We start from the raw sequence: 15,692 nt of genomic DNA on the forward strand, positions 1-15,692 counted from the left end.
GAGAGAGAGAGAGAGAGAGAGAGAGAGAGAGACTATCTAGATGGGATACCTTGAACAGGTGCCATTTATTGTGTGGTCTCAGATTCCAACCAGCACTCCTAAATTCTGGAGGTCAGTGAGGAAGATTGCTGTAGGTCAGCTCCTATGACTGACCCACATCAACCATATTCACAAGTGTTTGGTGCATAAGCCAAAATACTACCAGATACCAGGAAAATACATAAGGACTAAACAGAAGGCATACTTGTTTTGAGTGTTTCTTTTCTTCTGTATTCCTGAAGAAAAATCTTATATGAGAGATACTGTTGGGGGTCCATGAACATCTTTAAGTCTGATGATCTACCAGAATACTGACAAAAACCAGAACAGATTATACTCACAGCCAAAACATATTACATCAAAGGATATGGAGAGAAAAAGCAACAGGAAAATAAAGAGCACCCAGTGTCCAGAGAGCTCCGGTTCAGGCTTCCAGGTTTTTTCCCTACCAGGATGCGCAAGCCCTGCCTTCTCTTTTGCTAGCAGTGATCTGCAGGGACATGTGTGAGCTGTCTTATGCAGGGAAGTGCCCTGGAATCTGCAGTATTTATGCAGGGCTAGTGAGGCAGGTACATTTCTACTCTGAGAACAACTGTCATGAGTAGACCTCGCTGTCCAGATCCCCCTTTATTCCTCATGAACAGAACACCCTTAATCAGAAGCATTCCAAGAGCAGGTATTGGCTGAGGCTTCCTGGGAGGCCTGATGTGTTAACACCTGCTACCCAGGTCAAGTTATTCTTTTATTTGTTAGAGTAGTATCTCTGGGTACTATTAATATATTGCAGACAATTCAAAAGCCTCACTGGGGTAGCCCCACAATGGCTAATTTCCTATGAAAATTCCATACAGGTATTCCTACTCTGACAGCTCCTATGAATATTTCTAAAAGGAATCCCTGGGGGTGTGGCAAATTCCATCATGAGGCTCTGCTACCTTTGACACCTTCTCCAGTGTAGAGAAAGAAAGGTTATAGCAAACAGTGTATAGAGATGGCTAATGTCAGGTCAGTCCCCATCCTTTGGTCCGGATAAATCTTATTTGCCCACCAGCTTCAGGAAGGGCCTCGTTCATTTGTTTAGCTGTCTATCCAGAAAGGAGAGGAGAAACTAATAGCTACCACCTAGAACAGGGTTCCCTTCACACACTCCTACCCATACTCCCCCAGCCCTCCCACCCACCCCTCAACCCCCCACCCTACCCCCTCCCAATATCTTTTCTGAGTGACCCAGGGCCCCTCTTAACATCAGTTCTTGTTCTTAAGCTGGGAGCAATAGTATTGTCTGTATTTAAGTTCACTAAGTCTGGCTTGTCACTTTCTGAAAATGCAAGGTCTGCAGATGCTGAACCTCCTGGGGTTTGTCTATAACTGGCTTGCACACTTTATCTTCTTAGAATGAACAATGCATGTAACTTACAAGAGCTCACAGCAGACCCTTCCGCAGCGCTGGCAAGGCTGCTCAGTGGCACTGGCTGGTGCAGTAGCCCCTGGCCGTATGTAACACAGAGGCACTTGGTGGGAGGCTGGTGCAAATAAGGAATTTTTTTTCCAATTTTATTCCATCTGAATTATTTTAAGTTTATACAGCCATGTGGATCTTAAAGCTGCCTGTGGGACACTGCAGCTCCAGAGGATGAAATTTAAATCATCCACAGCATAGCCCAGAGAAGACCACTGTTAGCATTTTGGCTTATTTTCTTCTTCTAGTTCATCTTAGACAGCTAAGATCCACTGTATGGATAGTTCATGTGTTGCCCTTTCTTATTTCTTATTAGATCAAACACATTTTGCTCCAAATCACGTTAGATTCGTTCTCAATCTAGGTGACCTAGAATTGTAGCATCTGGGTTCCCCAGAAAGTGCTTGGCCACGCTACTGTTCAGAGACACGGGGCTTTGGGTCTTACTGTCACGGTAAAGGAAGCCTCAGACAACTTTGTACATCGACCTATAAGGTTTAGAGGTCAGGAAGCATTCCACATAAGTCCGATGATGTAGAATAATAATATAGCTTTTAATGGCATTTCCAATTAAATTACATTTTAATTTTAAATAACCAGATAATTAACCTTCATTTTTTTCAGCACTGGAGAATGAGCCCAGGGTCTTGTACATACTAAATAAGGGCTCTACCCAGGGCTACAGCTCTAATTCTTGGTATTTTTAGTCAGTATCTCACTGTGTAAGTCAAGCTGGCTTTGAACCCTAAATGTCTTTTACATGCCTAGGCCACCAGCCTACACCATCATTCCTGGTTTATCTCTACTATTTTAGTTAGTCAAATGTCATGCCTGAGGTTTAAAAGCAGCTCCATGCCACTTGTATATATCCGCCATAGGAGCTTTGTATTTCTCCAAGGGAGAAACACTGCCTTTCATACCTCTAGCTTCCTCAGAGCACAGGAGGGGTGGCAGACACATACTTGAGCCATGGGTGGCAGGGGTGGGGGTGGGGAGTGACCATAGCAGAGCCCACATCTAAATTTTTTTTTTTTTAATATAGTATAGAATAGAGTTTATTTAGGACAAGGGGCAGGGAGGAAGAGAAAGGCAGAGGGGAGAGAAGAGAGAAGTAGAGGCTGGCCATGACCATGTGGAGAGGGGGGGAAGGGAATGGGGAGAGAGAGTGAGCAAAGGGGCAAGAGGCAAGGAAGAGAAGCAGGAGTAAGAGCCATCTAAATCTTCTTAATTTGCATTGGCTCTCATCGAACACCTCCCTTTCCTGAACAAAAAGTCCCCTCAGGCCTGGCTGGGTTCATCCTGTGATACTCTTTCCAATTGACACTAGAAATAAGTATTGACCCCAACATTTGTTTGGAGACTGGGTCTCATTATATAGCTCTGGCTGACCTAGAACTCTATGTATAGATCAGTATGGCACTTGTCTCTGCCTCCAAAGGTCTGGGATTTAAAGACATATGCCACTGATTTCCACCCAGTATTTATTTTTTCAAAATGATGCGTGGATGTAGGACCTCTGCTTTTGCTGTTCAGTCTTTTTTGAATCTCTGGCCTCAAAATGACTTACTCTGCTCTAGACAGAAGTGCTGCAGATAACGTGATTGACTTCTATAGGAAAAAATTAGTGACTATGTCCTGGTAATTGATCTTCCTTGACAAGAAAAGCAATAAAGCCGCACCTTAGCCCAGCTGAGCACCAGGTAACATGGACCTACCGCACGTTCGCAACGCTCCTGGTTCACTTTGGTTCCTTTCACTCTCCCTCTCCCTCTTATCAAAGATATGAAGAAGTCAAAACAAAACAAAAATGTCCTTTATCTGAATTCCAACTGTAGTGGTCTCCTCTTTGGAAAACTAGAAGGCCAGGCAGCCACAAGAAAAGAAATTGTGCTCTAAACCACTCTTAAAAATCAATTTCTTACCTTTTCGGGGACAGTGGTTTAGTTCGGTTTGGTTTCTTGAGACAGGGTTTCTGTGTAGCCCTTGGGCTGTCCTGGAACTCGCTCTGTAGACCAGACTAGCCTCAAACTCACAGAGATCCACCTGCCTCTGCCTCCTGAGTGCTGGGACCAAAAGCGTGCACCAGTGGGGTACAGCTCAGTTCATTTGGTGTTTGCCTAGTGTGCAGTAGGCAGGACTCATTTAAATATCTGCTTAGGTTAAGGTTTTTTTAAAAAAATATAATCATTTTATAGTTGTTAAATGAAACTACTGTATAAGTGAATATACACACATATATAAGAAGCATTTGTACATAAGGCAATACATATATTTAGAGCCTTTAATACCTTCACCTAGACTTATAAGAGGCATAAGACTTAAAAGATCTTAAATTTAGCTTCAAAAGTAAAAGAGTAAAAGGGTGAAAGTATGTAAAAACTTTCACATAACTTTAAAAAATATGTCAATTCATGAATACGAAACATTTACCCCATCCACTGACTCAGTGGACAGATAGGAGCTGCATGCAGCAGAATCTTCTCAGTGTCTGTAGAATCTATTGTATTCATCACCTTCGTATGACTGTAATATGATATGATATCACTATAGTATCAGAGACAACTAACTTAGAGAGAAAAAAGGCTCCTTTTGGGTCACAGCATCCTTCAAGGGCATGCCTTCAGTGACCTAAGAACATGGGCACACCCCTTAAGGGCCCACACTATCCCCATTAGCACCATCCCATTTAATGCAAACTTTTGGGGAACACTACTTGAATTCAAACCATAGCATTCTCTATGTTTGGGGGGTTGTTTATGTTTAATTTTTAATTTTTTAATTAAAAATTGTTTTTATACAATATATTTTGATCATGTTTTCATCTCCCCCATTTTCTCCCAGATACCCACTGAACCTCCCTTGTATTCCCTTCCTGCCTCCCCTGCCACACCCCCCAGCCCCCGCCTCAGAACAAAACAAAACATCAAAAGAAATAAACAAATAAGCAGTAAGACAGCTTGGGGAGTGGGGTGGGGGAGCCAAAATTTTGTTTTGTTTTGTTTCTGGGATAACAGGGTATGGTCATGGAAGATAAAATTCTTTAAAACAGTTCTAGTTTGGCTGCAGAGATGGCTCAGTAGTTAAGAGCACTGACTATTCTTCCAGGAATCTTGAGCTCTTCCAGAGGTCTTAAGTTCAATTCCCAGCAACCACATGGTGGCTCAAACTCATCTGTAGTGGGATCTGATGCCCTCTTCTGGTGTGTCTGAAGAAAGCAACAGTGTACTCATACATAAAATAAGTAAATAATTCTTTAAAAAAAAAAAAAAAAAAAAAAAAAACCTCTGGTTCATCCCAGAAGTAAGCCAGATCCTTCTACCCACCTTAAAGTCTTCTTGACCTAACATGGATATCACTCTTCAAACTGCAACTCAGTCAGGCAAGCCACAAACCACAGATAACCCCCAGTCATCAACCATCCTCCCTCTCCTGGCATTCCCCCAGCAATGCAGAGAATGGACAATAAGACATTCTCATATCAAAGAAGCCAGCCATACTTTTTCCAGGTCTCAACACCTAGTGACAGAGTGACACCATTAAAACAAAACTTGCGATCCAAACACCAGTTTTCCATCTAAAGATGACATAATTGGTTCACTTTGGCCATTACATTAAACTGTACAACCATGGCTGGTCCTGAGGTGAATATCTCTTCCATTCTTACGTAGAGGAGAAACCACAGCCCAGCCAGGCATCTCTGAACATCAGCCAGGCACTCAGGGCAGAAGGTAGAAGATGCATCTCGTTACATTGTATCTAAAAGCAGCTGTCTCAGCAGCTGGCGCAAGGAAAACCTTCATTCAATTTCAGCGATATAAGCATCCAAGAGGCTTTCAAAAGACCTCTCTTTTGAAAGCTCCTTTCATATGCTTTGGGAAAACCAAGATTTTATTCTGTATATGGAGAGAGGCTAGGATCCAAATTCATTCTCTCCTGTATGTAGGTTATCTGGGTGTGCCGTTACTTCTTATGGAAAATGAGATTTGCTTTGAACTTTAAATTTTCAAAAGTAGTATGGTAAGCTTATTTTTTCAATACTATTGGCAATGTAAAACCCTCTAGAAGCTACAGTTGTCCAGTTTTTAAGGTATGTATTGCAGAAACTCTCTTCCACAACAGTGGTAGCATTCATGATGGCAAAGCCTTCATCTGGAGTCGGAACGAGAAGGTAAATGGGTGAGGAAAGAAGTCAGGAAAACTGGGAGCTGAGTCAGTCGAGTCATCACCAAGCCAAGCTTAGCTCCTAGGACCAAGCTTAGTGTGCTACTTTTCATTTTCCTCAAATAATCTGCTTTCAGTTGAAGAGGACTTTTAATGAGAAATGGATTCCCATGAACAAAATGCCCAAGTTGTACCCAAGTATCCCCACAGGCAAAACACTCTGTCAGCATAGATATCCTGCCCACTCAGCCTCATGCAAGACACGGCCTCTTCCCTCCTCTTTGTACAGCTCTGGCCATGCTGGAGCCGAAGGTTAGTGTCTCCTACACCACCTCAGTACTTTACATATGGCGGGAGGTTTTCCTTGTTTAAATAGAGAACAGTTTCATCTCCTTGTCTAAATTGGCAAGCAGTCCCTTTGTGTAGGATAGCTCCTGAGAGCTTGGCCACATTCTGGCTGTGTAAAATCATTAGTGTTCATGGAATTGACCCTGAGTTTTAAGGAAGAGTTATTGCATCTGAGGTCCTCTGGGATAAGCTTCAAGTTTAGGCTTTGTCTCAAATGAAAAACTTTCATCACAAGCAGATAAGCATCTTGAGAAGGGTGGACTTTAATTATGTGGGAAACACAGAGAGTGTGCTTGTACAGGTGCTCTGTGCAGTGACGCTTGACCAAAATAATGGTAGAGCATTTGGCCCCACTAAGCTGGGTCTTTGTGCTTCCTAGAAGCCTGGAGTCCACAAGAGAAGAGCAGGGATAGCCACCACCCAGGAATTTCTATTCTTTCATTTTTCTGGGTAGTCCTGCAGGTGTCAGCTTAGATGTCAAGTACGATCTCCCAAGCCTGAACCAGGTATCACTCCTATGGTCCTCAGCATCCAGCTGTTCAAGTACGTGTTGGATGTCTAGAGAAGGAGAGGCCATGCTAGTGAAAGAAGGACCATGACTGCAAAAGCACCAAGGGAGCTCGTGTTCAAGAAGAGAAGGAAATCCAGGTTTTGGGAGTGTCAGATGAGGGAGACAGGTGCCACGTCAATGACCTAAGCTGAGTAGAGGGCCTAGGTGTTATACTAATGGAGGTGCAGTTCTGGTCCCATTCTGCAGATTAGAGAACCAAGATCGGAGTAGTTATGTCCCACATCCAGAAAGGCATCATTGCACAAAGCACCACAGCGATGTTCGGAGGGGTGTGGTGAGGGGCGGGGACATCTAAGCTAGAGCATCCCCAAGTTTGAATCTTTGCTGAAGACAGAGTGAAGTTAAACATAAGGTGGCTTCATATATGTCATGTAAAGAGAGAAGGAGCTAGAAGGGAGAACCTCTCAGTGTTCCATAGACACTATGGGGGCTACAGTCGTCATAGTCTCCCCTGGCTAAGTGAGGGATAGTTACATAGTACAGTGGTTGTCAACCTGTGGGTCATGGCCCCTTTGGCAAGCTTGTATTTCCAAAAATATTTACAATACAATTTATAACATCAGCAAAATTTCAGTTATGAAGTAGCAACAAAAATAATCTTATGGTTGAGGGGTCACTGCAACATAAGGAACTATATTAAAAGGTCGCAGCACTCGTTGAAAACCACTGCTATCATAGGTTTCTGTCTCAGGAATGGAATATTCTGAGTCCTTTTATGATGAAGATCCCTTCTTCTATGACTGTCTTTCTCTAGCTTTCATGGGATTCCTTGAGTGGTCAGTACCTCAAGCCCATGTCTTCGTAGGGTATCACTGTATGGCTGTGTGCTGAGAGGCAGGAGTCTTGGGATATGGCAGATTCATGGGAAGGCAAACTTAGGACTTACTTGTTACAAGCATGTGATCTGCTCTCATCTCTACCCGGAGTCGTTCCCAAGAGAGAGGCTTCATTTCAGAAAGCACCCTCAAGGGCCTCCTTCCATTTAGGATGACAGTAACCCCCAGGACATCTTTCCACATCTCTGACATCAGAAGCGAGCAGCCTGTGTGGGTTTAATAGCCTCTCCCAACCTCTGGAGAGACCTGCCGACAATTCTGAAACAATTTTTCCATCTTGTCCAGATGGGATTTCCGAGTCATAATTATGGGATAATTACCATCCAGGCATCTGTTCTGGGCCTGACATTAGATTCACACATTTGACAGTGAGGAAAAAAAAAGGCACTTTCACAGATTTTGACATTTCTTGTACTCAGAAGCCAGCTAGTTACCCAAGTGCCCTGAATAAATAACCCTAAGCATCAAAGGTTGGGCAGTAAGTGCTTCTTGTACCATTATAGTGATGAATAGCTGTGCATGAAACTTAACAGAGGCAAAAGAATCCACAGTCAGGCTGCAGGGAATCAGGGCAGAACTCATGTTCCAAAACAAGGGTTTAGAAATGTAAAATAAAGCGTCAAAAGCAATGATAGAAGGAAGAGGGTCTATCCTTTCCTCCATGCAAGAGTTGAGTCTACCCCAAGATGTACAGAAGTAAAAAGACCTCATGGCTGCCTCATTCTTTCTGGAAGCAGGCATTAACTGAACACCCACTATGCACTGAGACTGTAAGCAAGCCAGACATTCCTGTGCCTCTGAAAAGACAGCCCGTGGGAGGATCCAAGTGAATCCAAACAAATCCAAAACAAAGCATGTGGTGTTTGTCCTTCTGAGGGTATTTGTGCAGGGTGCACAGCTGTGTGAGGCACGGCTAAAGGACCTGAAACACCCGTAAGATAGTAGCATTCCTTCTGAGTCTGGGATTATCTGAGCAAGCATATTAAGAAGACATTCCCAAGCAGGGGCGGGGGGAAAAAACCAGCTTGTAGAAGACCAAGATGGGAGAAGTCTTGGCTCATGGGTGGATCCTGCACCACCCAGGGAAGCTCCTATGGCTGGGGTTAAGACAGGGCAGCCAAGTGGCAAAGAACATTGTAAGCCATAGTAACAGAAAGAATCATGGGCTGGGTGGGGGTGGCGCACGCCTTTAATCCCAGCGCTTGGGAGGCAGAGGCAGGCGGATTTCTGAGTTCGAGGCCAGCCTGGTCTACAGAGTGAGTTCCAGGACACCCAGGGCTATACAGAGAAACCCTGTCTCGAAAAAACAAAACAAAACAAAACAAAAGAATCATGGGCACTTGAGAGGTAAAGATGTGATCATGTTGCCATTCAGAAAAGACTGATTATAAGCAGGGCATAGTGGCGTTTGCCTTTAGTTCCAGCATTCAGGAGGGAAAAGGCAGGCAGACTTCTGTGAGTTCAAGGCTAACATAGTCTACTAGTGAGTTCCAGGTCGTCCAAGGCTATACAGCAAAATTCTGTCTAAAAGAAAAAGGGAAAGAAAGAAAGAAGATTATAGGGATTACCCAGAGAAGGAATCGGAACCAGACAAAAGCAGTGGTTGTAAGACGGATAGGAAGTTGGCACTAGAGACAAAATAGCCTAATGCTGTGTAACAAAGGCCCTGAAAGTAGCACACGTCTGTTCATATACATTCCTCACCCGTGCACTGGCGAGTTGACAAGTGTCTGGATGATCAGGCCCTGGCTCCAAGCTTCAGAGGACTCTGCTCCAAGTATCTCTCACTCTAGTTGGACCAGTGACCTCCTAAGATGCATTTTCATGATGAAAAGCGAGAACACAAGAAGTTGTGCTGAACTCTGCAAACCCATTTCAAAACTATGCTTCTATCAAGACAGACCTACTCATCTCCTGTTGGCTAAAGCATGGCACCAGCCAGACCCCCAAACCAGAAAGGTAGGGCAATGCTTCTGCCTGTTGGGCTCTATTTGGCCCTGGTTTGGGCCTTGAGGACAAACATGAGCCTGGCTCGAGTTTTGTAAACTGTCTCAGTCACTTCTGTACTGGAGTGACTCAGCACAACCTGCTTAAGCCTGCTCCTGCTGATGTAGAGTAACTGTAACTGTTGGTTCCTTAGTCACCCCATACCCTTCATCAACTTTCCCCTCCCCCTACATCATCTCACCTCAGCAGAAAACTCCGCCTCCTCTCTCAGCCCTTTATAAAGAAAAGATTGATACAATAAAACGACTTCCTGTTTGGATCCGAGCCGTGACACTCACCATCCCACCATCCACGACACTCACCATCCTGCTCAGCCCCGAGAGAGAGGCTCGGCTGGACTGGGTTCTCTCCCTCTCTTGCCTGGTTCTGCCCAGCAGAGAGCCTGCCCAGCATCTGCCCACGGCGAGGCTATGGGAGTATGTGCCTGTAACTCTAATGCACTAAAGAGGGAGGGAGACCAACACTTCAGTCTGTAGCGGTTGTAGTGCTAAAGCTAGAGAATAGGAGACGCTATGCCAAAGGCACAGAAACCCTGCACACTGGCCCTTGAGTGTTAATAAGGATGAGCTGGGAGAGACAAAGGTGGAGGTCACTCAGTGCTGTGTCAGCCATTGTAAAGGTTTGGAGTTTTACCCTTAAGTACTATTGAGGATTTTTACTATGGTAACTCACCTTGAATTTTAAGGCTTCATTTGATACTGCTAGGGAATGTATATAAGAGAGGAATATGGCAAGTCAGGAAGGTGAAGATGAGATGCTGATGACTTGACATGGTTGGAGTATAAATGAGAATCAATGAGGCTTTTAAAGGAAGAGGTTAAGTTTTCTAGCGGTTCTATGGTGAAGATAAGAGGAAACAATCTACTTGGGGCGCCTTTTGTGGAGAGGGAGGACAAAATATGGGACAGAGTCCCCATTAAGATGGATCAAGCCTGATGAGTTTCAGTGTCATCCTGGTAGAAATGGGAAGCAGACAGTGGACTGGTGTGGAGTATGCCAGAAATTCCACAGAGGCCTTTGTGGCTGGGAATACATGCAAGTTACCAGCAGTAAAACAGCCTTTAGGGGCTAAAGCTAATAAAGGAAATAAATGTGGATAGAGGAGAAAGCCAGGGCCATGTCCTAGTAATATGTTGAAAAATAAATTATGGGGCAAAGGAGAGTGAGGAGTAGTCGGTCATCCAGAAAGGAGGGGACTGCAGGGAGTGAGTCAGCAGAGCCAGAAGGCCTCAGGCCTTTCTTTCCCAAGTCCCCAAGGCCAACTGTCACCCCACCACTGCCTACTCCAGAAGAAGAGTCCAGGGCTGACATTTCTGGTGTGTCTTCTCTTTGCTCTCTAGCAGGAGCTACACCTCTTTCCCATCAGAGGGCTTCTGTGGGATGGATCAATAATCCAGTCCGTTCTTGATGTCTTCCCCTCTCACTATTGCCTGCCTTTCTCAGCAAGGGTTCTTAATCTAATCCCCACTATCCTATCTGGAACCTGACTCTGTTTGCTAGAACCAGCCTTCCCATTCTTAAAAGCTCCAAACCCAACCCCCACAGCACTGCAGCACTCCAGCTGGCTCTTAGGAGCTTGAGAGTAGCCACTACTTGCAGCTCTTCAACCCACCTGCGGAAATGTTCTGTTGGCTGAGATGGATGCATTTCCTCCACAGAATTCAGCAAAATAGGAAAGATAGCCACTGGTAGGGACCGTCTGCATTGTCACATGACCTGGACAGACAACTTGGAGATAGTGTGGTGGCATTTTAATGGAGTCACAGCTGTTGTAGCAGAGCCCCTGGGAGCTATAGTAGCAACATCACCCACCCCTATACATTTGGTTCTTGGATTCCAACTTTGTGTTAGAAAACATCAGTGATGTTTGGGAAAAGGAAAGCTCATTAGAGACCTTACTGTAGAAAGGCTGACATGGGAAGCTGTTGGGTCTCACTTTTCATTAGGTTAAGTGGCCCAGAGATGATGCAATCCTGAGGCAAGATTCAGATGAGTTGCTTCAGAAAAGCCAGGAAATGCCACTGCGGGAGTGGGAAAGTAAGACAGGATGAGGGGGTGGCCCACCGCAGCTGTATTAACAATCCAGTTATCATACAGATGACTAGAGCTACACCCCTACAGAGGGACATTGTGTGAGACTTTCTGGGGGAGACGCTAGTCGCTCTAGATAGAGCAGCAATGACAAACCAAAGTAACGAGTACACCAGAGTCTGACTTGATGAAGCACTGAGTCTCTGGGGTTGCTTACGGGAGTGTGGGTGAGGGGCTAATTACAGAGGCATGGATGACTCGAGGACAGCTGCATCACTGAAAACCCACTGTCAGGCCACAAAAGCCATAGCCCTGCAGTTCTCCAAATATGCACGGAGTTGAACTGGCCGGAGAGTTTCCTCCCTCCAGCAATACTTTAATACTGGCGAACGAAGCCTTATGGGCCTTCTAAGTTTTAGCTCTCCCAGACTTCGAAGTATTGCTTTCTTCCTGGGTACCCTCCTCCCTCTAGGAGAGAACATTTCAGCACTGACAGACAACAAGGGAGCTCTGGGAAACTGGACAGCCCTGTCTCGAATGACCATCTGAGGGGTAGGCAAGCTGACGTTATACGTGTTCATGAGACACACAGTGGAGATTGGCTGCTTAGGAGTTCAACAGTTCAGGAAGAGGTCTGCAAATGCAGAGCAGGCACCGGATATCAGAGGCAGCTGGTACCCACCTAGAAGCAGGAGTGGGGTGTATGATCTGTGTAGTGGTTTGAATGTGTTCGCCAAATGCTCGTCATTAGAAATGCAATCCTAAAAGTCATATGGTAGAGGTATTTGGAAGTGGGACTTTCAGAGGCAATGGGGCTAGATAAGGTTAAGAAGACGATGGCCTTTGTAGCTTTATAAGAAAAAGAAGGGTCTGGAGAAGTGGTTCAGTAGTTGAGAGCACTGGTTACTCTTCGAGAGGACCCTCACTCATTTGATTCCCAGTACTCATATGGTGTCTTACAACCTCTTGTAACTCCAGTCCCAAGGGATCTGAAAACCTATTCTGTCTTCAGTGGGCATTGCATGCACATAGTGCATGGACATGATACCAATACACATGAAAAAATACATGGAAAATGTTAAAGAAAGGAAAAGAAGGAAAAGTGAATGGTCTTCACGGTAAAAACTTGAGGAAACGGTTGCTCTGTCTTGTCTGTACCAGAGGCAGGTACAAGTGCGTGCATGCGTGCACATACGTGCGCGCACACACACACACAGACACACACACACACACACACACATTATAATACAGCAGAGATACCCCCTTACCAGATGCCAAGCAACTGCTGATGCCATGCTTTTCGACTTCTCAGCCTCTAGAACAGTAAAGCAACCATCTCCTCTTTACAGAAACAGACTTGTTGTAAACCAGAACCAACATGAAAAGGATTAAAAGAGTCCTTCTTGAAATAGGAGTAAGAAATGGACAGGAAAAGATTAAAGGAGATAAGAAGAGGTAGGCTAGCCAATACCGTACCATACCCACGTGGGAGAAGTAAAACATTAGACAACATGAGGTCTAGTCACTCAGCCATCTTGAATTTAATGCACCTTCCTTTGTTCCCGCAACAGGTAAAATACTTGGGGCAAACCCCTCCCCCAAACTACGTCGGTATAACAGTCCAATCAGAAACTTCCTTCTTGCCATGGAGGTGGAGCTACTGAATGTAGCCGCTTCCACAACGCTGCGTTACTGTCCAGGCTTTGGGGAGGGAGACCACACAGACTACTCTCAGGCATTTTGTTATAGCGATGGAAAATGAACTAAAATGCCAGTGCTGCCTGCTGTTGTGGTTTCTGGGAATCATTCACTCAGGACTTGGAAAACTGATAGACAAGAAAAGCCAAGTAGCAACTTCCAAGGACTCATAGGTGAGAGGAAGACCCTGGCTTTCCCTTTGGCCTGACAGGTAGAGGGAAGTCTAGAGTCTAAGGCCCAAGTCCAAGAACAGACATGACCTTTCATCAGGTATGTAAGCTGCTAAGTTGTCTCACCTTCAAATAAGAATAAGAATTCCCACTTACCTGTGGAGAGATCCCTAGAGTGTTTATCCACTGTGTTTGTGGGTGCCCTTTAGAGACAAGGGCAGGTAAGGATGTAGGTTGATGACAACTTTTCTTTTCTGGGGTTTATATGCTTTTGCAGCCCAGAAAATTCTTCAGTAAAAGATGCTCTCACCCAATGATGTCATTCAGCATAAAGCCAGGGTTAGTAACATATACCTGAAAACCAAACAAGTGTTAAAAACCGCCTTCTAAGGAAACCCAGAGCTGAGGCAGGAGTATTGAATTACAAGTACAAGTCCAGCCTGAGCTACATAGTGAGATTCTATCTCAGGAAACAAGGAAGGAATTGGGGGTAGGGTGACAATATGCCACGTGTGCTCCCAATAGTAATTAAGTTAGCAACAAACAAAGTCTTTGTTATTTTTCCAAGAGAATTCTTGGATTAGGTAAAGCTGACTTCAGACCATCAAGAAAGATGCCCTAGCCCTTGTATGGGGAAAATGGAATCCTTTTAGACTTGGGTTCTTGGATTCCTGAATGCTATGAGGCTCCAGGGACTGTTTTATGTGCAACATAAATGCATGAAACTTGGGATGAGTGAGTCTCTGTGTGCATCCATACTAGAAAATATGCATGTGCTGTGTGGGCTGCGCGCCTGTTGACTTTGGAAGCGGCCAGACTCCTGTTTCCTCTCTCACAACTTGCCAAAAAAGGAATTGGAAAAGGAAGCTGGGTGTTTCTGAAGACAAGAAATGGAAACAGCCCTAAACTTCAGAACCGAACAATCTGAAACAGGCCTCACGCGATCAGAACACCCTTGCCACGAAGACTCCGCATTTGAACTTGCTGTGCCTCACTTGTGTGAGGCAGGAGTAGTCAGGGGAGTGACAGAACTCAGCTCTGTACAGAGTTGAAGCCCAAAGGCTTTTGCAAAGCTATTGCAGAAATGCCATGTTTAGTCCTTTTGTCTGACATCGGGTCCCCAGAGATTAGTTCTGCTGCCTGCAAAGAGAGCTACCTGGATTACCTGGGTGATGGAAGTGAGACAGGTAGACAGACAGACAGACAGACAGACAGACAGACAGATTTATATTTACATATATGAATATGCTTTAATTTCACATAGTGTTGAGTTTCATAAGGACATTTTTCTCAGGCATGCCATGTAGCATGCTTCCCTAACTAAACCCTCTTCTCTTTCCACCTCCACCTCTTGCTTCTCCTCATTCATTGTTCAGATCACCCCACCTCTATTTTCATGTCATATATAAAAATTTTTACATATATAATTTATTCTTCTCCAACACCATGTCTGCCATTTTTCTTGATAAGAGTTGACATGGTCATGGTGTCTGTTCACAGCAATAGAAATCCTAGCTAAGACATTAAGGGATTAGATGATTTCATAACAAGGTTTGCCCTTGAAGTTTCTACACTTGGTGGTATCTCAGTTGACTTTGGCTTTACATCTGTCAAGTAGAACTTGCCAAGTGCTGAGTAGAAGGAGGAGTATTCTCTTCAAGTGGTGGTCCATCCACTGACACCCATGTTCAGTTGTAAATCATGTAGCATCTCTCTCTCAAAAAAAAAAAAAACTATGTGAAAAATAAAAAATAAACTTTATCCATATTTTCCCATCACTTTTAGGACATAATTGTCCCTAAAATTAGTATGACTCTGAGAAAATAAATGTCACCGTAAGTCAACAGGACAGTGTGGTTGACAAGAGTCACAACATGATGGAGAGTTGGAGTGTTTGTGCACTGGTATGGCTGATGTCCTGCCTTTGCAGTCAGGACAGGATTGGGCTGGGAGCTGGCAAAGACAACTGTGTATGTCTGGGAAAGCTCCTATCTCCAGAAAAGGGCAGGGTGCAGCTGCCCTGCCACTGTCTGCTTCCATTCTAGAGGTGGAATTTGGAATCACTGCTCCTCAGGCTTACTTGAAATGCCTTGCACTAAGCAGGTGCCTAATATAGAAAGCCTAATATTCTTCTTCCTTTCTTCTAGATTCGGCTGAATAGCAGAGGGCTCATCTACTCTGTGGGCTTGCTCCTGGCCTCTGTCTTTGTCACGGTATGTTTGTAGTTTCTTCTCACTCTAAGGTGTTCATGTTCAACCCCTCCCCTTGCTTACTTTGGAGGACAGATGGGTGTGGCCTCCATTAAGTAGGATAGACATCCAAATGTGCCATCTCCTGGTTGTTTCTTCTAAAACACACACACACACACACAC

The 15,692-nt window shown here is 44.6% G+C and overlaps 1 protein-coding gene across 1 annotated transcript in view; it reads left to right on the top strand.

Annotated features, from left to right (window-relative positions):
- Positions 1-15,692, top strand: part of Slc24a3 (solute carrier family 24 member 3) — a 485,196-nt gene that overhangs the window by 462,962 nt on the left and 6,542 nt on the right. The window contains exon 16 of the mRNA XM_031372121.1: positions 15,468-15,533. Within this exon, the coding sequence (XP_031227981.1) occupies positions 15,468-15,533 (66 nt within the window). The remainder of the gene's footprint in view (positions 1-15,467; positions 15,534-15,692) is intronic.

Source organism: Mastomys coucha, unplaced genomic scaffold, assembly GCF_008632895.1.
Source record: "Mastomys coucha isolate ucsf_1 unplaced genomic scaffold, UCSF_Mcou_1 pScaffold15, whole genome shotgun sequence".
NCBI lineage: Eukaryota > Metazoa > Chordata > Mammalia > Rodentia > Muridae > Mastomys > Mastomys coucha.